Source organism: Dendrobates tinctorius, unplaced genomic scaffold, assembly GCF_039654945.1.
Source record: "Dendrobates tinctorius isolate UK_male_01 unplaced genomic scaffold, ASM3965494v1 ptg000006l, whole genome shotgun sequence".
Taxonomy (NCBI): domain Eukaryota; kingdom Metazoa; phylum Chordata; class Amphibia; order Anura; family Dendrobatidae; genus Dendrobates; species Dendrobates tinctorius.
In genome coordinates, this window is record NW_027361674.1 from 12,177,167 (window position 1) to 12,203,334 (window position 26,168).

The 26,168-nt window shown below is 43.4% G+C and overlaps 2 protein-coding genes across 3 annotated transcripts; one reads left to right on the forward strand and one right to left on the reverse strand.

Moving 5' to 3' along the window:
* Positions 1–1,061: 1,061 nt before the first annotated feature.
* ZBTB1 (zinc finger and BTB domain containing 1) lies at positions 1,062–9,934 on the reverse strand. The gene is made up of 2 exons (XM_073570713.1): positions 9,615–9,934; positions 1,062–5,884 (listed from the first exon to the last, which is right to left on the reverse strand). Exon 2 carries the CDS (start codon positions 5,865–5,867, stop codon positions 3,801–3,803), a length of 2,067 nt encoding a protein of 688 aa, XP_073426814.1. The 5' UTR covers positions 5,868–5,884; positions 9,615–9,934; the 3' UTR covers positions 1,062–3,800.
* A 4,194-nt stretch (positions 9,935–14,128) lies between these two features.
* Positions 14,129–25,097, forward strand: ZBTB25 (zinc finger and BTB domain containing 25). 2 transcript variants are annotated; one of them, XM_073570726.1, is made up of 3 exons: positions 14,129–14,318; positions 19,546–19,723; positions 21,619–25,097. In XM_073570726.1, the coding sequence occupies exons 2-3, from the start codon at positions 19,551–19,553 to the stop codon at positions 22,742–22,744; spliced, it is 1,299 nt and encodes a 432-aa protein (XP_073426827.1). In that variant the 5' UTR covers positions 14,129–14,318; positions 19,546–19,550; the 3' UTR covers positions 22,745–25,097. The 2 variants fall into 2 exon arrangements, with proteins under 2 accessions (XP_073426827.1, XP_073426836.1); XM_073570735.1 differs by lacking the exons at positions 14,129–14,318; positions 19,546–19,723 and adding an exon at positions 20,188–21,391.
* Positions 25,098–26,168: the final 1,071 nt, after the last annotated feature.

Consider the following 26,168-nt stretch of genomic DNA (forward strand, 5'->3'; position numbering starts at 1 on the left):
CCTGCTAAATCTGCAGGGGGTTGAATACTACTTGTAGGCACTGTATATGTCCCCTTAAAACACGATAATTTTTTAGGGAGCCATCTGTCATAAGAAATCCAGCATAGAAACCATATTCAAATTAGGCTGGAAGTGCCCTGGGGGCATGTCACTGCACTTGCCTAGCTTCTTCAAATGTGAAATACTAGGCATCTCAAGACTGACAAATCAGATCTCTAAGAAAAATAAATAAATAAAAATAATATTGGTAGACAAGCGCGCCTATACAGTCATACCACTAATTTCATGTTTAAAAACATGCTGACAAGTTCCATTTAAGGCTCCACTCCCATAACACTAGAAAGTTCTTTTGCGATTCTTGTTCCTCATCAGGGTAGGCTGTCTGGATATATATATATATATATATATATATATATATATATATATATTTTTACTGCTCAAAAAATAAAGGGAACACTAAATAATACAATGTATTGTTTAGCACTCCCTTTATTTTTTTGAGCAGTATATATATTGCACGGTATTATTTATTATGCTTTGCTTACGGTATATTTCACTGTATTGCAGAATATAAGGAAATCATGGTTCTCCTATCGAGCTTTGTACCAATCCACAGCCAAGACAGATTTAGCATAAATGGAGGAGATACAAGACCATTATTCCCGTTCTCAGCAGTGGTCGACCAAAAAAAATCACTCAAAGAGCAAGGTGTATAATAGTCCATGAGGTCTTGGTCTCAAAAGGTACCCAAGGTAACCTATAAGCAACTAAAGGCCTTTCTCACATTAGCTGTTAGATCATATATATATGTATATATATCTCAGCGAAGTGTTAGCGCACATGGAAAATAATGTGGTACATGGAGACATAATTACCATAGTTTTTTTTTACCCAGAGTTGTCTAGAGATAACCAAACATATTTGTAGGCCCTGTTCCAGTGACTATGTCAGTAGTCAATGGTCACCATACTCTGATGCACATATTCCATGCATGTGTGAAACCGGCCATACTTGACCACAAAAGCATCCGAACTTAAAAAAAAACAAAAAAAACTATCCAATAGAGATTCCACAATTCTTTTAATTGCACTTGTTTCTTGCTTTGTATCTTCTTGCGATGGCATGGTGCTACACAAAAAAAACCATACATAAATACTTATTACTGTGTATAATATTCAATTAGTACCAATAAGGGCTCCCTAGATTATAAAACCTGTTGGAACAAGTGGAATACATAAAGAGCTTGAAATACTATAAAAATGTTCTATGCTTTACAGTAATTCCACACGCAGGCAAACATGGCAAGAAATCATGCTGTATATACGAGGCAGAAAGGCAGCGATCATACATTCTGTCAGTTCTACATACATTTCCTTGTGGAGAAATGTTTTGTAACAGGCTATGAATATTAAAAAAAAAAAAAAAATATATAAAAATATCAGATGCTTTTTTACAGGATACCCTCTTTCAAACACTAACATATTTATATACACGCGCACTCACACAGAGTGCTGCATTAAAGTTTGTGAACCCTTCAGAATTTTCCATATTTCCGCATAAATTTGTCAAACTACATCAGATTTTCACACAAAACCTAAAAGTAGATAAAGAACCAAATTACAAAAACAAGTAAAAAAAATTCCACTTTACTTTCTTTTATTGAGGAAAACGGTCCAATATCACTTGTCAGTGAGCTGTCAAAGTATGTGAAACCTTAGAATTTACAATTTGAAAAGGAAATTAGGCTGGTGTTTGCAATCCTTGGGATGACAATCAGGCGTGAGTGGGTGATACATTTTATATATCCCGCTAATGACTCGCAAAGTTTTGGTCTTTGCAATGTTTTATTTTCTCCCCTTTACTTTTTTTTTTTTTTTGAAGCTTTGAATGACGCCCATTCATTTTATTAGATAATGTACTGAAAAGCAAGAGAAAAAAAAAAAAGACAAAACGAAGCAAAAAACTATGAAAAAAAACCCATTGCAATTCTGCCATTGTTTTGGGGTTTTTTGTTTTTTTTTTAAAGCACCTCTTTGTGCAGAAAAATGATTATCCAGGTCAGTATGATTGACGATATCTAACATGTCCAGTTTTTCTTGTTATTTTAGTGGTGAAAGACAATTCAGAAATTTGTAAGAAAAAAAAAAGTCGCCATTTTCTGAGAGCCGAAAAGATATGTGCACACAATGCCTGAAAAAGCACTTAACAATTAAAATGAATGAACATATGCACAGAAATATAATAAAGACTGTGAATATGTTCAGGTTTTTGAGCTACTGCCTCATGTTTGTAAAGATGAAGACCATTCTTCATGTGGCTTCTGCTTGTAGAAGTGACCTGACCATTCTATATGTGGTTACTACTTGTAGAAGTGACATGACCATTCTATATGTGGCTTGTACTTGTAGAAGTGGCATGACCATTCTTCATATGGCTTCTGCTTGTAAAAGTGACGAGACCATTCTATACGTGGCTTCTGCTTGTAGAAGTGACGCGACCATTCTATACGTGGCTTCTGCTTGTAAGCCACTCACGATTTCATACAAGTAAAAAAATGCCACCAAAGACAACCACAAACATGCAAAAAAAGACACTTGAAGAAAAGCAGAGATGACGTTTTCCTGAAGCATCGTCTGCCTGAAAAACGCAGCGAGTACCCTGGCGTCTAAAAGCTGTTGTGTAAACATACCCTATCTTTTCAATTTTTCCATTCCTTCTTAGTCCTGTGTGAGGGCTTGTTTAGAACAACCTGAGTTCAAGTTTTTATTGATACCATTTTGGAGTACATATGATGTTTTCAGCACTTTTAATTGTATGTATTTTTTATAGAAACTGCGACGGCCAAAAAGCTGCAATTTTTGCATTTTCATTTTGGTGTTTATTAAGGGAGGCGATTACATTTAGATTTTTGTTTTTTCAATTATACGGTACTTTATTTTATAATCGCCTAGGGAAAAATTGACCTTGAAACTTTTGATGCGTATATTCTGCAATACCACAGTACTGCAGAATATAGCAAAATCATGGTTCTTCTATCGAGCGGTACCAATCCACAGCCAAGACAGATTTTGTACAAAAGGAGGAAATTCAAGACCATTATTACCGTTCTCAGCAGTGGTCGACCAAAAAGATCACTCAAAAAGCAAGGCATATAATAGTCCACGAGCGCTCGATCTCAAAAGGTAGCCAAGGTAACCAGTAAGCAACTAAAGGCCTTTCACACATTAACTAATGTTAATGTTCATGAGTCCACCACCAAGGCATTAAACAACAAAGTTATGCATGGCAGATTTAGAAGGAGAAAGTCATTGCTAAAGATTACCGGGATCACTTAGATGTCTATTGTAACACAATGTTTTGGTTTAAATGAGAAGCATTATGCTTGGAGAAAGAAAAAGTATAAAAACCTCATACCATCTGTGAAACATGGTGGTGGTATCATGGTTTGGGCCTGTTTTGCTTCATCTGGGCCACAGAGCTGCCATGCAGATACTGCTGCATGGTGGTGGTGGTGGGGATGGCATGCACAGGTTCATACTTTTTCCATTTATAGATATGCAATTTTGGAGTCATTTTCCTCAATGATAAATTACAGACTAATATTTTTGACTCAATTGTTTGATCTGCTTCTCTTTATCTATTTTTATGTCTTGTGTGAAAAAGTCAAATATATGCAGAAATATGGAAAATTCTGAAGGGTTCACAAGCCTTCAAGCATCACTATATATCGCAAAACTAGACAGTCATGTATACATTTTAGACCTTTGGTTTATTTTCCATATAGGCAGCTATTTTACAGTCTAGGCTTTCTTAAAATGCTTGGAGTTGTAGTGTGCCCTCATATCCTTCCGCAGGTTAAATTTTGCTCCACATACACCACAAGTATACAGATGAGTATCCATGTGTTCCTCTAGAAGTTCGTTATTTGGGAAAATCTGAAAGCACACCTGGCATATAGTTTCACCTGCTGCTAAGTGGGAAATCATGTGACGCACATGGTCATGTTTGCGAAAGTTTCCTTGGTCGCAAAGTGAACAAACGTACCTAGCCATGCCTGTGTGCATATCATTATGCAGCCTGAGCTGGCGCTCCCGTAAAAACTGCTTCCCACAAATCTGGCATGAAAACTGTTTCTCCTTGGTGTGTACGGTATAATGTTCTCGAAGGTGGCAACGCTGGAAAAAGCCTTTGCCACAGATGTCACAGAAATGCTTTCTTCGATGATCTTTATCGGTGTCATCGGAAACTGAACCTCTGAAGACTTCATGGTCCAAGCAGTGAGACATGTGCTCTACCACCAGGTTTTCAGCCTCAAACCGCTGCCCACAATTAGGGCAACGGTAAGGGCAGGAGGAATTTTTATAAACCTGTCTGGCATTCACAGACCCTTCATTTAAGTCATCCCACATGTCTGCTAACACCTTGCCCATTGCTGAGGTCTCCTCAACGCTGTTTTCAAAGTGCATTCTCTCGTCAATATTTCTCTCATCTGTGTCAAGCCGCTCCTGAGATTCTCCACACCTTTGAGCGTGTTCTTGAAGTTGTCTACCTTTTACAAGAACTTGCCCACATTTGCCACAGGCACATATATTTTCTATATGTTGAGACAGGTAGTGGGAGGAGAGGTCATGCTCGGTGACGGTCACACCACACAATTCACATGCCATTTCGGATGCAGCCTCGCTGGTTTCTGCACCATCTTGATCAAGAAAGTCAACATCTTTTCTACCCAACGCTTGATGCAAATTGACAGATTTCTGATGCGTACTTTTATATTGTTCACCGACGTAATAGCCGCTGAGTGCCTCATCAACATCATCATCTAAATCGTCAATGTCTGAGGACTCAAAGTATTCTTTATCTGAGATTTTTACAATATTAATACCATCCATATCCACAATGGAGTTCTCATCAGCTTCTATTTTTATAATGACTGAGTTTTTCTCAGTAGTGTCTATGATTTCACTTTTTATTTGGTCTAGACTGATGGGTGTATTTTTTGCACTTTCAGAAGACACGGATGCCTCCAAGCACTGACTTGAATCTGCTCTTTGCATGTTGTCTTGGGTTGGAGAAAACTTCGAGACTGGTGATTCGCTGCCGCTCTGGCTCTGATCGTTACTGGAGTTTTCTCTATTTTGGAAGAAATGCCTATTTGTGCAGGTTTGAGAGTGCTCATCGAGAAGTTTTTCACAACTGAATGCAAAACCACAACTCTCACAGGTGTAACTGCGCCCGAAGCGTCTGCTCCCACGATCTCTTGTGTTAGACACTTTTGGGGAAGGGGTTTTCTTGCAGATGTTCAGCATCTGTTTACGCAGTGTGGACGGCATGCTGGCTTCAGTTGGCTTTTCAGGAACAGTGTTTACAGGTAATGCAGTCTCCGAGGGCCACCTGCTAGGTTCTTCTCTGCCTTTTACAGTGGGTTCTTCATACATACGGACGCCAAAAACCATTTTGCTACTCAGGCTACTTGATGCAGAGGAGGTGCATTTAATTGAAGAATCAATATCTTGTATGTCTTCTAAACAGTCAGGGATAACGTAGAGCTGCAGGTAACTCATGGCATTCTTCAGCTGCTCAAAAGTTTCTGGGGCTTTGAGGATTTTACCAAGATACATGAATTGTAGTATCAAGTCAAAACATTCGGCGGAGATCTTGGTGTTGGTGAGATTGATCTGTGCCATTGTGTGTGGATGATTTATGAACATCATCTTAAAATAAGAGCTGCAGGCGGCCAGGATGGCCTTGTGGGCTTGGAAGTAGGTATCATTGATAGAGATACAGCAATCACAGAGGAATCCCCATTCTCTCTGATTGTAGAGTTGCTGAAGTACGTAACTACAGTGGCTTGCCTTTCCCATCATGGTTGTTTCAGCAGTACCTTTATGGGAAAAAGAAAAAGAAAGAAAACTGTGTTTTAACAATTTATCATATCATGCACTATAGACCATTTTCAGATGAGTCAATAACCAGTAAATTTCCATGAAAAAAGGAACGATTTTCATCCATGTCATCCATATATCTTTTTTTTTTCCTTTACATCTGTATGGCACCAGTTTTTTTTATCTTTCTTATGACAGGTGAGCACTGCAGCCCATAAGCAACCGCTGAGTAGTGGATAACCTATTAGTTTTTCTTGTACATGGAGAGAAAAAACAAAAAAGTTTCTCTGCCTGCTCTTTTCTGTCAGTCTGTGAAAATCGGATATCATCCAAGTGCTGTCCAATTTTTTCACAGACCCTTAGACTTACATTGACGATTTTGATCTAAGCCTCATATCAAAATCAGATGTCTTTAATATTTTCCGTGGACCACTCGGTCTGGGAAAAAAAATGGACATGTGCACAGCCCCATAGTTACGAGAGCTATATGTGAAAACCATGGCTAGCACTCCTATGAGGAAATTGGACATGTCTACGAGCCCAAGTGTCATTGTTTCCCCATCCGTTTTTTCATGCCCTGGTGACAACTTTATTCTATCATGGGTAAGGGTGCAATATTTGTTACAGCCATATAACATGACACTGGGATACAGCTGAGGCATGCGTTAGGTGTCCATTGTTCATAAGTATGTACTAGATCTTGATACACATCATTATGTTATTTGGAGATTCCCTATCCTTGTTGATAGGCTGTAGTGTTATGAACTTGCACTTTTTGGTATCATATGTCACCAGGGAATGTTGGTTCTCAGTCATCATTTTTCTGTTTTTACTTATATAACGTACCGTATATACGCCAAATTTTTCAGCACTTTTTTGTGCTGAAAACACCCCCCCCCCCTTGGTTTGTACACGAGTCATTGATCCAGAAGGGCAGGGGAAGCGGTGGAGCTGCGGGTAACAGAGGCAGGAGCCGGCAGCTGCAACTGTGCCCGCTGCTAAAGAGAAATTAATATTCACTTCACTGGCAATGAATATTCATTTCTTTTATAGCGCGAAGTTACAGCCGGCTTCCAGCAGCTGTAAAAAAAAAACAAAAAAAACCCACCTTCTTACCTTCTCTGCGCGCCCTCACAGCATCTTGTTGTTTTAGCTTTCAGCAGCTCCTGAGGCTGGGCGATCACATGTCCCGGCTGAGTGGTCGGCCGGCCACAGGAGCTGCTGAAAGCCAAAACAACAAGATGCTGCAAGGGTGCGAAGGAAGGTAAGTACGACGTTTATTTTTTGTTTGTTGTTTTTTGTTTTCTCATGGGGGGGGCCATGCATACAAGGATAGGGATGAGGCACCATGCATACAAGGATAGGGATGAAGAGCCATGCATACCAGGACATGGATGAGGAACCATGCAGACAAGAACACGGTTAAGGAGCCATGCATACAAGGACACGGATGAGGAGCCATGCAGACAATGAGGGGTATAAGGAGCCATGCATACCAGGACAGGGATGAGTAGCCATGCAGACAATGATGGGGATAAGAAACCATATATATCAGCACAGGCATAAGGAGCCACGCATACCAGGACAGGGATGAGAAGCAACGCATACCCGGGACAGGGAAGAGGAGCCACGCATACCCGGGACAGGGATGAGGAGCCACGCATACCCGGGACAGGGATGAGGAGCCACGCATACCCGGGACAGGGATGAGGAGCCACGCATACCCGGGACAGGGATGAGGAGCCACGCATACCCGGGACAGGGATGAGGAGCCACGCATACCCGGGACAGGGATGAGGAGCCACGCATACCCGAGACAGGGATGAGGAGCCACGCATACCCGGGACAGGGATGAGGAGCCACGCATACCCGGGACAGGGATGAGGAGCCACGCATACCCGGGACAGGGATGAGGAGCCACGCATACCCGGGACAGGGATGAGGAGCCACGCATACCCGGGACAGGGATGAGGAGCCACGCATACCCGGGACAGGGATGAGGAGCCACGCATACCCGGGACAGGGATGAGGAGCCACGCATACCCGGGACAGGGATGAGGAGCCACGCATACCCGGGACAGGGATGAGGAGCCACGCATACCCGGGACAGGGATGAGGAGCCACGCATACCCGGGACAGGGATGAGGAGCCACGCATACCCGGGACAGGGATGAGGAGCCACGCATACCCGGGACAGGGATGAGGAGCCACGCATACCCGGGACAGGGATGAGGAGCCAGGCATACCCGGGACAGGGATGAGGAGCCAGGCAGGCAAGGACAGGGATGAGGAGCCAGGCAGGCAAGGACAGGGATGAGGAGCCAGGCAGGCAAGGACAGGGATGAGGAGCCAGGCAGGCAAGGACAGGGATGAGGAGCCAGGCAGGCAAGGACAGGGATGAGGAGCCAGGCAGGCAAGGACAGGGATGAGGAGCCAGGCAGGCAAGGACAGGGATGAGGAGCCAGGCAGGCAAGGACAGGGATGAGGAGCCAGGCAGGCAAGGACAGGGATGAGGAGCCACGCAGGCAAGGACAGGGATGAGGAGCCACGCAGGCAAGGACAGGGATGAGGAGCCACGCAGGCAAGGACAGGGATGAGGAGCCACGCAGGCAAGGACAGGGATGAGGAGCCACGCAGGCAAGAACAGGGATGAGGAGCCACGCAGGCAAGGACAGGGATGAGGAGCCACGCAGGCAAGGACAGGGATGAGGAGCGACGCAGACAAGGATAGGGACGAGGAGCCATACATACAAGGATAGGGATGAGGAGCCATGCATACAAGGATAGGGATGAGGAGCCAATGTATACCCGGCTTATACTTGAGTCAATAAGTTTTCCCAGTTTTTAATGGCAAAATTAGGTGCCTTGGCTTACACAAGGGTTGACTTATACTTTCGCGAAGCACTGTACATACAGTGATCAGTGGGGGATCCAGTCGATAAGTGAGAATTTGTTATATACAGAATACCCCTTTGAGGTGTTCAACTAATGTTTATAGTTGCCTTAAAGAAATTCTGATTAGAACAAATTATCAAAAATCCAATGGACGCGCACCGATCACCCGAACGAGTGCCTGCATTACCAGGAGGAGCTGAAGAGCACATATCGAGCATGCATCCTGCAACTCCAAAGTCTGCGGCAGTCGCGAGAATAGTCAAACGCAAAAAAAACCCTTTGACTCCCCAAAACATTTATGACAGCCCTATTTGTTCCTCATAGAACAGTTCTGGCACATAGATGGGAGATCCAAGAACAGGACCCCCTGTAGAATCCCCATATGATGGTGGCTGCTGCATAAGTGGCATAAATGCGATTTACACCTTACACTGCCATCATAAGCTCTCTGAGCTAGTATCGGACAATGTGATACAATTTCCAGTGCAGAGGGCTCCATCCACTGGTCAGTCTCACAGAGATGAGACACCACAGGCCCAGGAAGAGATGCAATGTCCTCCCCCTCCTCCACTCTGGGTTGTCATCACATGATGTCACATCCCCCAGACAGCCAATGGCACAGCTCTTATGAGTTGCAACTTGCTGGTGGCTATGGCCTGTCAATCAAAACTGCCCCCGGGAACTAGCCCCTTCCACCCTGACAGTAGCCACTTATTGTGAAAGTGGGAGTAAGATGTGCATCGGACACAAGGGCAGAGCCAGGCTGCTCAGTGATGTGTTCTGTGCTGCCATCAATCACATAATGACCACAGGGGAAGGAGGAGCTGCACTCACCTTGCTGATGGGCTCCGGCTACATGCAAATATGGCTGTTCTGGAGTGGTGGCCACTGCCTGGGCAATAGCTGTCCGGGCTGGCGGTGCCTGTGCGCCCTGATGCCAGAGAGCGGAGGAGCTGCCCCCCCTGCAGCAAGAAGCCCGAATCCCACCTGATGGTGACCCCCGATCAGTGACTCAATCACCGATCTCCTCGCTCGCTGCCCCGAGAGCATTGAGGGGAAGGGGAGGCCACACTCAGCTTCTTCCGTCTATGTCTGCTCTGATTCCTGACGCCCCCTGCTGGACACTGACGAGTAACACATCCAATGCTAGACGGGACCTAGCCAGAGCAAAGTGGTGGGGGAACTGCATAAGTAACAACTACGTCAGTTTCTTATTGGGCAATTTTTTCTTTTCTGTTTTTTTTTTATAGGTTTAACAACAAAAAATAATCATAACAATAATAACATACAATGCAGCGAGGAGCCCTGATATGAATACACTGAAAAACAGCTACAAAAACCATAACACTGGCAAAAAAAATGGGTATCAAAGTGGGCGTTAATGAAAGGGTTAAATGACTTAGGGCCACTGATCTCACACTGCAGACATATAGAACAGGGAGCCCCACATCAAACCCAGGACCCTCCAGCCTTGTTACTTATTCAAATCTGTGAAAATGGTCTGTTTGCCCACTTTAATGCAAATTCTGATGCCTAGAACCCATCTGGGTCAGGCTGTAAGGACCTGGGTTTGATGTGGGGGATCAATATCTGTGTATTTCTAGAGTGAGATCAGTGGCCCAAAGTCATTTAACCCCTTCAAAACATCAGTTAGGCTAGTTTCACACTAGCGTTTTGGAGCGCAGCGACGGCCTGCGCACGGCCGCCGCTAAGCCCCGCCCCCTGCTGGTAGCTCCGCCCTGCATCCCCTATCTTTATCACAGGGGGCGCAGGCCGTGCGCAGTATGCGTTTGGCGGCGCATGCGCCTTTTTGACGGTGCGCCAACGCAACCAAACTGCAGCAGGTTGTGTTTGGCGCGGGTCGGCGCACCGTCAAAAGGACGCATGCACCGCCAAACGCATACTGCGCACGGCCTGCGCCCCCTGTGATAAAGATAGGGGACGCAGGGCGCCTGCAGCGTCATGCGCCGGTGGGCGGAGCTACCGGTGGGGCGCGGCAGGGGCGGGGCTTAGCGGCGGCCGTGCGCAGGCCGTCGCTGCGCTCCAAAACGCTAGTGTGAAACTAGCCTTACTTATTCATATCTGTGAAATGTGATGGTTTTAGGGTATGTGCACACGGAGTTTTTTGCCTCTGCGGATTTTGTAGTGAAAGCCGCAGACTTTAGTCCTGCGGTTTATCTGCAGTTTTGCCTGCGGTTTTACACCTCATAATGGATGAGGTGTGAAACTGCAGCATTTCTGCACTAAAGAATTGACATGCTGCGGATTGTAAACCGCAGAAAAATCCGCAGCATGTGCACAGCTTTTTCCAGTTTACCATTGAAAACAATGGTACTGTACAACACACCTAAATCTGCTGCGGACCCGCAGGGCCAAAACCGCAGCAGAATCTGCACCGTGTGCACATACCCTTCTTGTTTTTGTAGCTGATTTTTCTGTATTCACATCAGGGCACCTCTCTGCATGATATGTTATTATTGTGATGCTTTATTTTTGTTGTTAAACCTATAAAAAACAGAAAAGAAAATTGCCGAAAAAGAAACCAACTTCAGCTCTGAATAAGAAACTGACAAATAAGAAACCTTCAGCTCCAAATAAGAAACTGGATGAATCAGAAACCAACTTCAGCCTTGTCAACTACCTTATGATTTAGTAGGCTTGAGGCTGTGTGCACACGATGCAGATTTGCAGTGGATCCGCAGCGGATTTTACCACGCAGGAACATTGCATATCCGCATTGTGATGTACAGTAGCCTTAAAATCAATGAAAAAAAAAACCGCTGTGCAGACGCTGCGGATTTTTCTGTGCGGTTTTCCTGCGGTACAAAATCCGCAGCGTGTTACTTCTTTTGTGCGGTTTTCCATCTCCCCTGTCACCAAATCCGCAGGGGGAAAACCGCAGTGGAAAACCGCATGAAAAATGGAAGAAATCCACAGGAAAAATGCAGGTCATTTGACCTGCGGATTTCTTCCATTCTGCGCGGAAAAATCCGCAGGGCCAAAAAGTCCGTCTGCACTCAGCATCTTCATGCAGTTTATTTCCGCTACATTTGGATGGGTGCTGATTCTGTGATGTCAGGCACACATGGAACATGACATCTGAACGCAGTCCAATTATCATGGACAGACTGAATGGGAAATGTGGACACTTTTTTTTTTCCTCCACCACCATAAAAAAAGATCATTTTATGAGTAGCATAATCGGAACAATTTTTGTCTGATGATAGAAAAATGGTTGTGTGACCATAGCCTAAGGCCCCCGTCCACATAGCGATGCACCAGTGATCCTGACAACTATATGACCTTGTCAGGATCGCTGGTGAGCTGACAAACAGGCAGATCTCAGCAGCGATCAGGACAGCAACACGCGGGTAACAAGCGCGCACGTCGCTTAGTTACCCGCTGTGTACCTTAGATACCAGCGTGCTGGTGCAGGGAGCTGGTAACCAAGGTACACAGCGGGTTTCTAAGCGCAGCGCTTAGAAACCCGCGGTTTACCTTGGGATACCAGCTCCAGCTCGCTGGTCTCCCACCTGCCACACGCAGCGATGCGTGCTGGCCAGCGGGAGACAAACGATTAAAAAAATGACGCTAATACCTGTCACACAGAGCGAGATTGCTGGTGAGATCGCTGTTGCGTCACAAAACTTGTGACTCAGCAGCGATCTCGCTTGTGTGACAGGGGCTTTAGTGTGACAATTGTTACCTCAGTGTGATGCGTCCTGGTGCAGTCTGTTTTTCTCGGACAGCATACTGACCTATAGTTTAACCGTCATTTGAAGAAACAGAAAGAGCAGCACTCACCACTCCATTTAAAATGTCACCTGGACCCTTAGGGTATGTGCACACGGAGTTTTTTGGCTCTGCGGATTTTGTAGTAAAAACCGCAGATAAATCCGTAGGACTAAAGTCCTGCGGTTTTACACCTCATAATGGATGAGGTATGAAACTGCAGCATTTCTGCACTAAAGAATTGACATGCTGCAGATTGTAAACAGCAGCAAAACTGCGCGGAAAAATCCGCAGCGTGTGCACAGCGTTTTCCAGTTTACCATTGAAAACAATGGTACTGTACAATGCACCTCAATCTGCTGCGGACCCGCAGCAGAATCCGCACCGTGCCTTAGAAGCACCAGACAGGCGCGAAATGGTCGTAGTCCACAATCTCTCCAGCACCCTGCATTCACGTGTACCCTATAGATGTCTCGATGCATTGAAAAATAAAGGACTTTCCATTTTAAAAGGAGTGGCGAGTGCTGCTCTTTCCGTTTCTTCAAATGACTGTCACATTATACTTGTGAGCTAGCAATACAATCTTCCATACTTGCGTGTTTGTAACCATTATTGATGCTGAAACAACTAATATTTCCATGGCCGAAAAGTGAAAAAGGCAGCGGTTATTCTGGCATCAGGTTAGATTGAGAGGGGGCAAATTTAACGAAACTAACCATTTGCAAACAATGGGGGGGGGGGGTTGCAAATTGCTGCAGTTTCTACTTGTGATTTGTACAGGTAAAACAAAGGAAATGTGTTTCACCAGGGGACAAACGCAACCCCACTCCCCAAAAAATGTGGTAATTTCCCTGCAAGACCTCATGCAGCGTTTTTAGCATACGAGAAAGTCGGACTGTTTCTCCCATCAGTGTGCTGGATCCTATTTTCCGATCATATCTCTTGTCCGTATACCCCCTCTTCCTGATAACGTGGCAACCCTATATTTCACTTATGCAAAACAAAAAACTCCATCTTCTACCCATTGAACAGTAAAACGCTGACACATGGACGGCCTTTTTCTTGTACCCATTGATTCAAATGGGAAATTTTCATCGGCAAATTGGATGTGACGCCATGGGGTTGTTTTTTCGTGTTTTTTTTTTTTTTTTAAACAAAAAATAAATTAAAACCACAGCCATGTGAACAGCCCCATAGACTATAGTGGGTGCAAGAAATATCCTCACGTATGAATTTTTTTTTTATTTCACAAAGGAAAAAAGCTGAGGATTTTTAGCTTTCCTCCACCCCCCAAAACCACGACCGAAAAATAAGCCAGATAATACACTAATGAGGGATAAGTCACGCAGATTTTGGTGCAGAATTTATGCAGAAATACTTCATAAATAAAAAAAAAAATTGCAACTATCGCCACAGAAACAAGTGAACAGTCGTCATGGGAACGGTGACCATTAGGGCTCACACAGGGTGGTCACCCAGCTCAGGAATGGTAAATGACCGCCTTATAAAGTGTCACTATGGCAGCCGGCTTCCCTTCCTCACAGCTGGCTGTCAGCGCCTCATGACCGGTAGTCAGGCAGACTGCACTGTGTCACATCTCCTCACACACACACACAAGACTTCGGATTGTGCGGCGGCTCCTGGTCATGTGACACTGCCCCCTTCCTCCTCCCACTCATCTTCGTCGTCCGTACGTGACAACGTCACAGTCCAGGCCGTGAGCTGCCCGCCCAGCCGGTGTCTCCAGCAGCAGCTGCAGCCTCTACTGCGCGCGTATAGGACAGCACGGGGAGCGGGGCATTGTGGGTAAGCGCTGGGAGCCGTTTCTCGTTCGCTTCCTGTGGAATTTTCCATTCGAAAGGGCGGGAAAGTGCAGAGGGCGGGGCTTGTCGGCCACAGTGACAACAACATGGCCGTGTCTGTGGTAGACAGCACGGGCTTGTTGTTTACCACACGGCTTCCTTCTTGTGTGTGGGGGTTTTTTTTAATCCGTAATTTATGCAGAATGTATTATTTTTCTAGGTGTTTCACCCTGCCATAAAGAAATTATGACTGAAAGTGATAAACTACACAATAATCAGGTTTTTGTGTGGACAGAACACATCTATATTTCTTTCTGCCTAGTCTCACTATGTGGTTTTACCTCATGTTTCTGACTTTTTCGCTCCGTCACCAAAAATGTTCAGCACATCTCCCTGGGCGGTTTTTCCTGTTTTTTATACGGGCGTCTGAAAGACGGTTTCTTCTAACAGAACGCGATTTCTCATTTGCAAAATATTTTTCAAGTCACTTTTTCGTTACTCAATGTTTTTTCAGTCAAAATGGGGCACGCGGTTCATGAATTTGGAGCAAAATTAAAAACAATCTTTGCAATTATATTATAAATTATTTTTGTCTAGTTTTAATTATAGTTTTTCACCTTCATTTGAGTCTTTTTGTTACACTTTTTTTCTGTGTTTGCCTTTGTTTTTTTGCCTTATGTTCGCCATGGTGGGCCAGGTTTGGGGTTTTCAGATGTTTGCTGCTGAATTGTCAATTACACGTGATGCAAAGTTTTTTTTGCAAAATGTTCTCCAGGTCCTTTCCAGGAGTGATGTCTGATATTTTTGTGCAAGAAGATGAGAGAGAGATACATGGCACTCCAAGTCTTTATTCAGGTAAGCCAAAAAAGTGAGTCCATGACGTTTCCGCCGTACAACATGGGCCTTCATCAGACACCGGGTGTTGGTATGAAAGGCCACCGCCGTGTTTTAACGCTTCTCTCCATATGCCAAGCCAGGTGTCATCTCCATTTCAGACGAGCCCTGGCTTGGCACTTGGAGAGAGTCGTTAAAACATGGCAGTGGCCTTTCATCTCATCAGATGGTGTCTGATGAAGGCCCATGTTGTAGGGCCGAAACGTCACTGTCACACTTTTTGGGTTACCTGAATAAAGATTTGGAGTGCCAAGTATCTTAGTCCTTGGTTCGAATCCCAACAAGGACAACATCTGCAAGAAGTTTGTATGTTCTCCCCGTGTCTGCGCAGGTTTCCTCCGGGTTCTCCGGTTTCCTCCCACATTCCAAAGATATACTGATAGGGAATCTAGATTGTGAGCCCCATCGGGGACAGTGTTGATAATGTGTATTTATCTGTATTATTATACAATTATATACACTGCTCAAAAAAGAATTAAAAGGAACACTTAAAGGGAACCTGTCACCCCCCCAGGGTGTTTTTAACTAAAAGAGCCACCTTCAGCAGCACTAAGGCTGCATTCTGTGAAGGTGGCGCTTCTGTTTCTGATCCCCAGTAACACCGAAATATTGACTTTTTTTTTTTTTCCAATAGTCTTTATTATTTTCAAAGATAAAATCCAGACAATATCGCAGTTACATACTTTTTTGGGGTCGATACACAAAAATTTTGATACTGTACAGCCTTTCAAGTCCTGGCCCCTTATCTGAATAGATTTATATACATAAAACATATCCATACATCAAAATACAAAAAAAAAAAACCCTCCCCCCTCCAAGCTATTTTTCTACTTTGTCACAAGTAGGCAGAGTTTATATTTCGAGTACACCATCCCTGCCGCTACCTTTCTTCATCCATTGCGTTATGTGTATCTATCTGTTGGCGGACCACCGGCACCTTCAGTTTCCCAAGTGAGCCGTTTATATCCTCCCAAGAGATACCACTCAGTGTATGTAAATGGCTTCATGTAGTTCACTATTTCCTGGTCTGTGTGATAGCCCAACAAGAATGCTTTCCATTTTTCTATAAACGGCTTTATTCCCTTCTCTTTATTTCGTTCTGCCTCCATCCAGTCTAAGTTAATCATTGACTTGAGTTGAGCTACAATCGCGCCCACCTCCGGAATCGAGTCATTCAGCCAATACCTCAAGATATTTCTTTTGACCATGACGCATATGGAATGGAACAAAATCGGTACTGCCCTTTTTCCCTCTAAACGACTCTCCTCTCTCTCTCCTACATAGTGAAATAGATATAACATGGGATTCAGGGGTAGATCCCTTTTCCATAAGTTATTCATCATCCTTCTCACGCTGTCCCAGACTTTCCTTACTGACACGCACTCCCATAACCCGTGAAATAAGTCTGTGTCTCTCCACTTAGAAATATTGACTTTTAGGCTGGGTTCACACGTGGCGTTTTTTTCGCGTTTCCGCGGCAGTTTTAACCGCGCGATTTTGCCGCGAAAACGCGAAAAATAAGCATCCCATGCATTCATATGGGATTCCGCAATGCTGTGCTAATGCTGCGGTTTTTACCGCGGCGGAATCGCTTCGCGGTAAAAACCGCAGCATGCTCATTATTTTGTGGAATCGCGGCGATCCCGCACCCATAGGAATGCATTGTTCCGCTTATTTCCCGCATGTGGCTGTGCACACCATGCGGAAAGTAAGCAGAACAATTGCGGATGGTACCCATGGTCCGGAGGAGAGGAGACTGTCCTCCGGGCTTTGGGTACCATATCCCTGTAAAAAATAGAATTTAAAATAAAAAATATTGTTATTCTCACCCTCCGACGTCCCGCGCAGCCTTCCCGCCTCTCTCCACGCTCCCGTTCCCAGTAGTCCTTTGCGAAAATGCCCGCGATGGCGTCTGATCTCGCGGGATCGCGAAGTCTCGCGGTAATTCGCGCGACGTCATTGCGAATTACCGCGAGACGTCGCGTTCCCGCGAGAACTGACGTCATCGCGGGCATTTTCGCAAAGGACTACTGAAAACGGATGCGCGGGACGTCGGAGGGTGAGAATAACACTATTTTTTATTTTTTTTTTACATTCTATCTTTTACTACTGATGCCGCATAAGCAGCCTCAGTAGTAAAAAGTTGGTCACACTCGTCAAACACTGTGTTTGACGAGTGTGACCAACCTGTCAATCAGTTCTCCAAGCGATGCTACAGATCGCTTGGAGAACGCTAGCATTTTGCAAGCTAATTACGCTTGCAAAATGCTAGTTTTTCCGCGGGAAAATCGCGGGAATTTAAAATGCGATTTTCCCTCGGACTGGAATTCCGGAATTCTCGCGGTAATTTCCGCGAGAGTTCTGGTACGTGTGAACTTAGCCTTATAAATAGGTCCCCATACCTGTATTGCGTCCCATAGGTATGGTGTGTCCCCCTGTATCAGCCACCTCCCAGCCTTCCATCATGCCTCTGTAGCGTTTGTGCACTGCCACCCAGCCGTCCATGCCCCTGTTGCGTCCCTGCGCCGCCTCCTGTGTTGCTGTAATACCGGCGGGCGCCTGCGCTGTTCCAACAGTTCTCGGGCATGCGCAGTGCGCGCTGCCCGGGAATTGACATTAGGCTATCGCGCCTGCGTGTTTTGCAGGTGCCAGATTCCCAGCCCCGCAGTGTGTTATGATGTATTCACACTGCGGGGCTGGGAATCTGGCGCCTGCGAAAAACGCAGGCGCAATAGCCTGATGTCAGTTCCCCGGCAACGCGCACTGCGCGTGCCCGAGAACTGTTGGCACAGCGCAGGCCCCTGCTGGCATTACAGCAACAATAGCCTTGCCTTTATCTAGTACCCACCATATGTTCACTCCGATTTTTTTGAAGAGGTTTTTTTTTTAGGAGAAACTAATTGGAATCTATCCAAATCCTTCTTAAAACTGCTGAAAAATTTGGAGTTTCTCCTTGGCTTTTACTCCAAAACCTCAGCAAATACACCCAGTGTGCACATAGTCTTATTCACACATCGGTGTATGTGCAGATTTTTGTCAAAGTGGTCAAAAATGACAACTGCCTCTTCTTTACTGAGTATTTTGGAGGAATTTTTCAGATACTAAAGAGGTTTTGTGAATATTGTTTTCTCTTAGGCCAGGTTCATACTGCGTTAAAGCAGACCGTTCAACGCATAGCATTGACGGTCTGCGTTAACGCTATAGCATAACTCGATCGTGTTATGCTATATCGCTAGCGCAGCTTCTCTATCTGCGCTAGCAGTGACGGACCCCCCGACGCTGCAGCCTGCGTCCAAGGGTCCGTCACAGAATGACGGCACATCGCTAGCGCATGCTGATTTATGGCATGCGCTAGTGATGCGCTCCTAATGGAAGTGAATGGCAGCGTTAACAGATTGCGTTATGCATGCCCGCGGTGTAGCGCAATCCATTAAACAGACTGCCTTAACGCAGTGTAACCCCAGCCTGAGAAGCATTTTTGCAGCCTGGTTTGGAGTGTTATACATCAGGAGCATTTTTCAGAACTTGAAACTGAAAAAAAAATAGCTCAACAGATTGAAGTGGTTTTGCAATAAATGAATATTCATTCAGGCTTTTTGAGTGTTTTTTTCAGGCTTCTTTTATAGCAAACCTGCTCCTATAGACTCCTCAAAAAACTACATGTGCACATGTTTTGGGTATGTTCACACTGCTTCTTTTTCTGACTTTCAAAATGACCATTTTTCAGGCAGAAGACTCTTTCAGGAATCGCTCCTTTTTTCTGGCGTTTTATAAGTTGGAGCCTTCTTTGGTAGCTTTTTTTATTGCTTCCTAAAGCGCCTTGTTGCTGTTTCTTCCCTTTTTTAGAGTTTTTCTGACATTTTTATAAATTCATTAAGCAATGGATAAAATTTGCACGTTTTTTGTTAAATAAGAAAATACTTACAAAATGCTAAAAAGAAATGCATGTGGGAATCTTCTGAGCATTTTTTTTTACTTTCTCATTGGGTTTTATTGTATATTATGGAGCATCTTCCAAGCTTGAAGAAAATGCTTGAAGAACATGCCACTTTTTTGCAAGCCTAAAAATGTTTAAAGACGTTTGAAAGCTTGAACAAACGAAACAGTGAGTCATTTTTACATTGAAACAAAGAATTTTTTGACGCAGTGTGAACATACCCTTACTCATTCAGTTCCTGCCGTGTTTTTTCATGGACAGCACATGGACATATATTCTGTGAGGCTGTTCACATATCTGTGTTTTGACAAGATGGAAATGCCCCTTTAAAGTAAATGTCGCTCTGGAACATTTCTTCCATTGCTATAAACTTTTCTCAATATATATCTTTTATTTACAGGAAGGATGGATCAGTCTAGCCACAGTCTGGTTCTTCTCCAGCAGCTGAACATGCAGCGAGAGTTTGGATTCCTCTGTGACTGCACAGTAGCCATTGGGGATGTGTATTTTAAAGCACACAGGGCTGTTCTTGCTGCCTTTTCCAACTATTTCAAGATGATCTTCATCCATCAGAGCAGGTGCTGAGGTTTATTTATTTTCCAAGTTTTAACTCTTTTTTGGTTCTTGTTTTCTTCTACTCTTCTTCATTTTTTTAGGTCATTATATTAATAGATTTAATAGCGGTGCAAAAGAGCTTGTCCAGGCTTGGGGTTCAAGTCTGCGGTGACTTTATGTGCGCACTGTCAGGATTCTCTGGTGTTGGCAGCGATAGATCATGTGACCGCAATTTTTCGACTTACATACTTCCTGCCACATTCCGACTAGACGTGTCTGGGTGCGCATGACTAGTTGTCATGTGACTATGGATGAGTGAATAGCTTTGAATAAGTGACTATCCGAATAGCTGCATCGGGAACCCGGATACCTGGAGCACTCCAGTCACAACACATGCATGGAGAGCCTGTTTGTTGGGCTGTCTATGCATGTGTTGTGACTCTCACACGGCCGCAACACATGCAGCCGTATTGCCGAACTGCTGATTATCGGGAGCGCTCCAGGTATCCGGGATCCTGATACAGCTATTCGGAAACCGCTAAAACTATTCGGATAAGCACTTATCCAAAGCTATTTGCTCATCCCTACATGTGACCGTAAGTAAGCAAATCGCATACTTAGAATTATGCTCCTGATCCCGGAGAATTATGACAGAGTGCACACTACGCGCCATGAGAATTCACTAGTCTGCAGTCACATAGAATGACTGCAGACTTGAGCCCCAAGCCTGGATAGCCCCTTTAAGGCCTTCAAACACATTAGATAGCCAACTCTTCCAACTCCTCCATACACAGAAATTCACCTCTGTTCTCAATGAGAGCTGCTGCAAGACTCCTCTGGTGGATTATCTCCATAGATCACATAGGGATCGGCCGTAGATATTCATCAGGCCGGATCCTTCTCTCTTCCGACATCAACTGTTAGGAGAGGGTCAGGAGGTCCTCATATACGTTGGTTTGTCAGCCAATATCGTCCGTCTTTAGGTTAATGGGTACGGGGGTTAGTATCACCTAACATCAGGCTTAGTAAGTAGACAGTCGAGGGGTCCTTTCTAGGTTTTCAGGGCCAATTGCACAGGAGTTCCCTTCATAAGGAAACACCAGTGAACCACTCAGAGGTGAGAATTACCTGTTTTGCTGTCATCGTTCCAAAAGGATTAAATAACCGAAATCTGGCGTTCCTCCAATTCTGGCTGTTAGAGCATGTCTTCAGCTGCCATTAGATGGCACACCACCCAGTCCAGGTAAGCACAAGACACGACATCCTGATGCCACAGCCGTGTAATAGTTGCCATAAAAATACAAATTGATGGTTGTAAAGGTATTATGAAATATAACACATTTTTCACTGCTGTTAACTTTTTTGATACTTGAAGTTCCTTAATATAAGATGGAATAAATGATGATGTAAAGGAGTTTTCATTATTTTTAAAAGGGCACAAACTTGTATAAAATAATAAATGAAGCAATACTTGCCATCACCAATTCCTCACAGCTCCTGTTCAAGCATTGTTCCTGATTTCTGCTGTTCTGTAATGCTTGGTCCTGTCTCAACACGTTGGAAGTGGATATTAATTCTGGCTCAGCCACTTACTGTTCGTAATACTGACCTGCGTCAGCCGGTGATTGGCCTCTCCTGCCATTTTAATTTTGTCAAGACAGGCTCTGAAGGTAGAGACTACGAGTGAATAGGTAAGAGGTGGAATAGAAGGTGCGGCGGATCGGTGAAAGTGAATGTTATGTCATTTATCATTTTACAACATTTCTTTGCTGGACAGTGCTTTTCTGAAGTAAAACTCAATTTTCAAGTCACCTTTCTAGTTGTGTTTTGGTTCTAAGGATTTGTTAGGTGTTAATGTGAGTTTATTATTTTATTACCATTCACCTTTTTCCAATGTGGTTTTTTTTTCCTTTTACAGTGAATGCATTAAGATTCAGCCAACGGACATCCAGCCAGACATATTCAGCTACCTTTTACATGTCATGTACACAGGGAAGAGCCCCAAACAAAATGTGGACCAGTACCGATTGGAGGAAGGAGTAAAATTTCTCCACGCTAATCTCTTCACAGCACCAATCAGCGAGCCAACACAAGTGCTACCTTCAGACGCCATACAGACGTCTAACTTATATGGAATTCAGATATCAACGGCCCAAAAAGCACCAAAAGAAAGTGCTCATCTGAGAAAGAACCAACCAAGTGCAGCAAGACCGGTCCCACCAGGAGACCATCCGCAGTTGCAGTTGTCTCTTGCCATTGGACTAGAAGGCGTAGGTTCTGAAAAGCAAAGTTCACATTTTGCGGGCCAGATCGGTGCCACGGTACAATCGATAGAAGACATCCAAAAGAATGTGAGGTCCATAAAACAGGAAACTGGCGACCCTGACGATATAGGGTCTCCACACCAATCACTTCCTTCCCCAGAAGAGGTTGAACCAAATCTCATTACATCCAGCAACAGAGTATACTCCTGCCATTACTGTGGTGAGCACTTCGAGTCCCGTCTAATTTTGAGAGATCACCTGCATATTCACGTATCTCAGTCACTCCCATTTGGGGTTCCAACATCTATCCTAGAGAGCGATGATTTAGGAGAGGTCCGACCCATACTGGAAAACATTGACAATACCGATAGTTGCCGACTTGGAGCCTATCTTCTAAATAAAAGTGAGGAGCCACTTCTAAATACAGGCCATGCAGAACAGCTCCAACTCAATCAATTATCTTTTCTCACCAAAGACACAGATCCTATAGAACTAAACTTCTCATTTTTACGTAAAAGAAAGTTCAATTGTACAGTGTGCGGACATAGATTTTCCAGACGGAGCCAATTGGCGGAGCATGTATACACGCATAAAACAAAGTCGTCACACAAGCACCAGAGAATTGGGAATCAGATCGAGCAGAACTTGCACAGCTACTGTAGTAACATTGCTGATATCGACCAGAAAGATTCGGATCTGCTGCTGGATCCTCCTGAGTTCCTCGAAGAAGAAGAGCCCACTGATTCACAGGAAAATGTGGAATCTGTCCTTGTAGAATAAAATATATGTGTGTTTTTCTTGAAGAAATCTATCAATATTTCCAGGGCAAAATGATTTTACTTGAAAGAGAGAAACATTTTAGCCTACATGTTCTAATTATATTTACAAAAAAATTAGAAATTGATTTAGATGACTTGTCCATCAATCAGATTTTACTTTTCTCTGTTAGATTGCGCAAAACTTAACATTTTGTTTTAATTGGAATCACTTAAAGAGAATAAGTCACCTATGTTTGTTTTTACTAATTCAGATACTGATACATAAAAGTTTTCCAAACTGTTTTTATTTTCTTAAAGGGTTTTTGCCCCTCAAAAATCAAGTTATCTAGGGGATAACTTGCTTATTTCTGGGGGGTCCGCACATACCAATAACGTGGCATTGTAGATTGGTTCTTTGAGCGAACTTCTATAGGACTACTGTATATAGGAGTTCCATAGACAATGAATGGAGCAGAGGTTGAGCATGCGCACATCCACCAAGCCCTTTTCTTCGGACTCTAGAGCCCCGATCTCAAGATCCCACTGATCAATATGTTATTCTGTATCCTTACTTGATTTTTTGGGAATAACCGTTTTAATAGAGTTTTTTTTTAATCGTCACTATGGAGGTGCTGATAACAAAATCCAGAGATATCCTTTATGGCAGCCACCCGGATGTTATGTGGACTTAGTAAGAGAGAATCCAGAAAAAGTTTAAAAAATGATTTAATGTAAAAAATTATGTTTCTTCTGACTTAGCAGAATATTTTAATATTTAATTGTTGGGGAAACCCTTAGATATTTTTGTGACGCTATGCTTGTTTATGGTAGGAAGCAAAACTAGAGGCACCAGGTTGCTTCTTTGGAAAGGTTGTCACTTCAAGATATCACGGATAAAAATTCTCGACTTGCGACTCCTTTCTGTTCTTGAGCAAAATGCAAGAATCAATGTGGCTATTTATCACTTTGTTTCCCTTTTATGTAAGTTTATATGTTGCAGACTTTTTCTGCTCTGGATTTTACAGCAAATATGTGATGAGTCCACTCCAAAATTTTGTTGTCAATTTCACCCTTGCATTGCCTATTATCATGCTATTAATTCTTCCGAATGTTTCTGCTACATGTTATTTCGATTTTTAAAAACCCCATACAAATATTTTGGACAGTTATTTGCTGCAGGTTTAAGTGCAAAATCTGGTTTGAAAATCTGTAGTAATTCCACAGCGTGTTAATTCACTATGAGGAGTTTTCCAGATGGACCATCATAGTCAGATTTGTCACTATGTGAAGCATTACTGTTTTATTTTAGTTTAGATTTTTTTTAATTTGTTATAAATATCCCCATTTTTGTACAAACAGTCTTTTCTACTTAAGCAGTGTGGTAGGCTCTGTCTATATTTGCGCCATGGATATCAATCAAATTTTACATCAAGCTTGACAGTAATTTTGATGCAAACTGTACTGTCTTCACGGCCATTCTTGATGTCAAACACACAGAAATCCCTGTAGTGCCCATTATAGGCTATGAACACGTTTGAGATGGAAAAAAAATTGTTTACATTTGTTAATCGTCACCTTTAATTAATACCATTGAACTAAGTTTCAGTTTGCAATCTAAATTCCTTCATTCATTTTCAAACCCCTTGATATGCAGTTTACAGCCTGATCCAAGTTCCTGATTTTTATTTTATGGTAGTGTCTCTTCCATGAATATAGGCTGGATGTGAAGCCTGTATCCTGTCTTCATTAGTTCATATATCAGCACAGCTTCTATCCTGCACTCATTTCCTCATTTGCTTTCCTCCTCATTTGCTGTCTTCCTTATCTATAGCCTGTTTTCTTTGCTTTCCATGAGACTGTACTTGCTTTGTTCCCTCTCAAGATTTGTATACAACAACCTCATCTGGACATTGAATCCAGCGATGTTACCTATATGGCTGGTGATCTTCAGCACTGCTTTAGTCATTGCCTATCCTTAGTCATCTATACTATTATTTTAGGCTATTAATATGGTTAGAGCCCTATGTGTGTGACTTCTGTCTGAGTATAAGACATACCTCCTTTTACAAGGCATTCCAGAATAGAAATTAACCTAGCCCAGTATATACAAGGCAAGGGGACAAAGGGTTGGTCCGGCCATGTAGCCTGGGTGTCTTGTGATAAATGTGACAGTTCCTGTATGTAACATAGTACCGTATATCTATAATCCTGAGTTATTGCTGACTATATATGTGTGATCATAGCAACATGTATTCTTTGTTTCTAGTTAATATATGTTTCTACAAATATTTCTTGTTAGGGTAGTAATATGTCTATTACAATGATTTGAAGTCTTGTGAAAATCTCAAATATATTGTGATGGGCACCTGAAATAAGTGTTGTGTTGTTTATTGATTATCAGGCTCTATCCTTTAACCCCTAAATTTGCATCAAGATTTCTGACTGGTGTACAACGATAAATGCCCCTGCACACATTATAGAAACGACTACCCTGACAGATAATGTTTTGGCTGGCAGTTATCTAATGTGTATGGTCACGGTAAAACAGTGTTTCAATTTCCCCCCCCCCCCCAAAAAAAAAGGCTGCCTACCCTGGCCAAGCTCATTGATTGCTTTGCAAAGCTTAAATTACGTTTCTCAGTATGCCTTGCTATGATGAGACTAGACTTTTCTCCCTTCTCCCTCCCCAAAGCCTATTTTGTTCATCTATTGCTCCTGTAGAGGGTTTACTAATCGGTAACCTAGTATCCCCAGTCTTTGCTGCCTTTTCTTTGTATTTGGGTTTCTTTTTCCCTGCAATATAGTGTTTGTGGTGATCCAGGACACTTAGTGTAGGTAAAGCATAACACATTGGTACGAAAGCTGGCTATACACGTTAGACTTATGTTGCCAATATCGATGGGTTCAGTTGACGGTCTAATGTGTATGGGGGTGCTGGCCAACTGATGTCAAGAGAGATGTCTATCTGACATGTCTCATTGCAGAATGCCAGTCGCTTTGTTCTTCCTGAGATAAGCTGCCGGTCGACGTGTCGGTGGCCTTTTCATGGAGTGCACAGGAGCGCTTGTCGAACGAGCGCTCCTGTGTTTCGGGATAGTGAGCTAAGATGGCTGTCAGCCGAACAATCATTCGACTGACAGCCATCTGATGTGTTTGACCAGCCTTAGGTACATATTGCCAATTGCTGTTGACCTCACATATTTATATAGTGCTGACTCCCTAACATACAGTAGACTGTAGTCAAAAACAGAGTCAGTAACCACTAGATTTAATATAAAAATGAATCCACTTTATTACAAATTAATATTAAAAACATAATATAATAATGATTGGTTTCCAAAAGAGAATTCCACAAAATACAACCACAAAAGCACTATTCTTCTGTAACCTTGTATGATATCAAAATAGGGGCAACACATAAAAATAGATCAAGATAAAAAGTTAAT

What these genes read in the sequence shown, in the direction of transcription:
- ZBTB1 (XM_073570713.1), bottom strand. Translation starts at nt 5,867, where the DNA reads ATGATGGGAAAGGCAAGCCACTGTAGTTACGTACTTCAGCAACTCTAC.
- ZBTB25 (XM_073570726.1), top strand. Translation starts at nt 19,551, where the DNA reads ATGGATCAGTCTAGCCACAGTCTGGTTCTTCTCCAGCAGCTGAACATG. An exon ending in ATCTTCATCCATCAGAGCAG is followed by an intron (nt 19,724 to 21,618) that starts GTGCTGAGGTTT and finishes TTCCTTTTACAG; the next exon opens with TGAATGCATTAAGATTCAGC.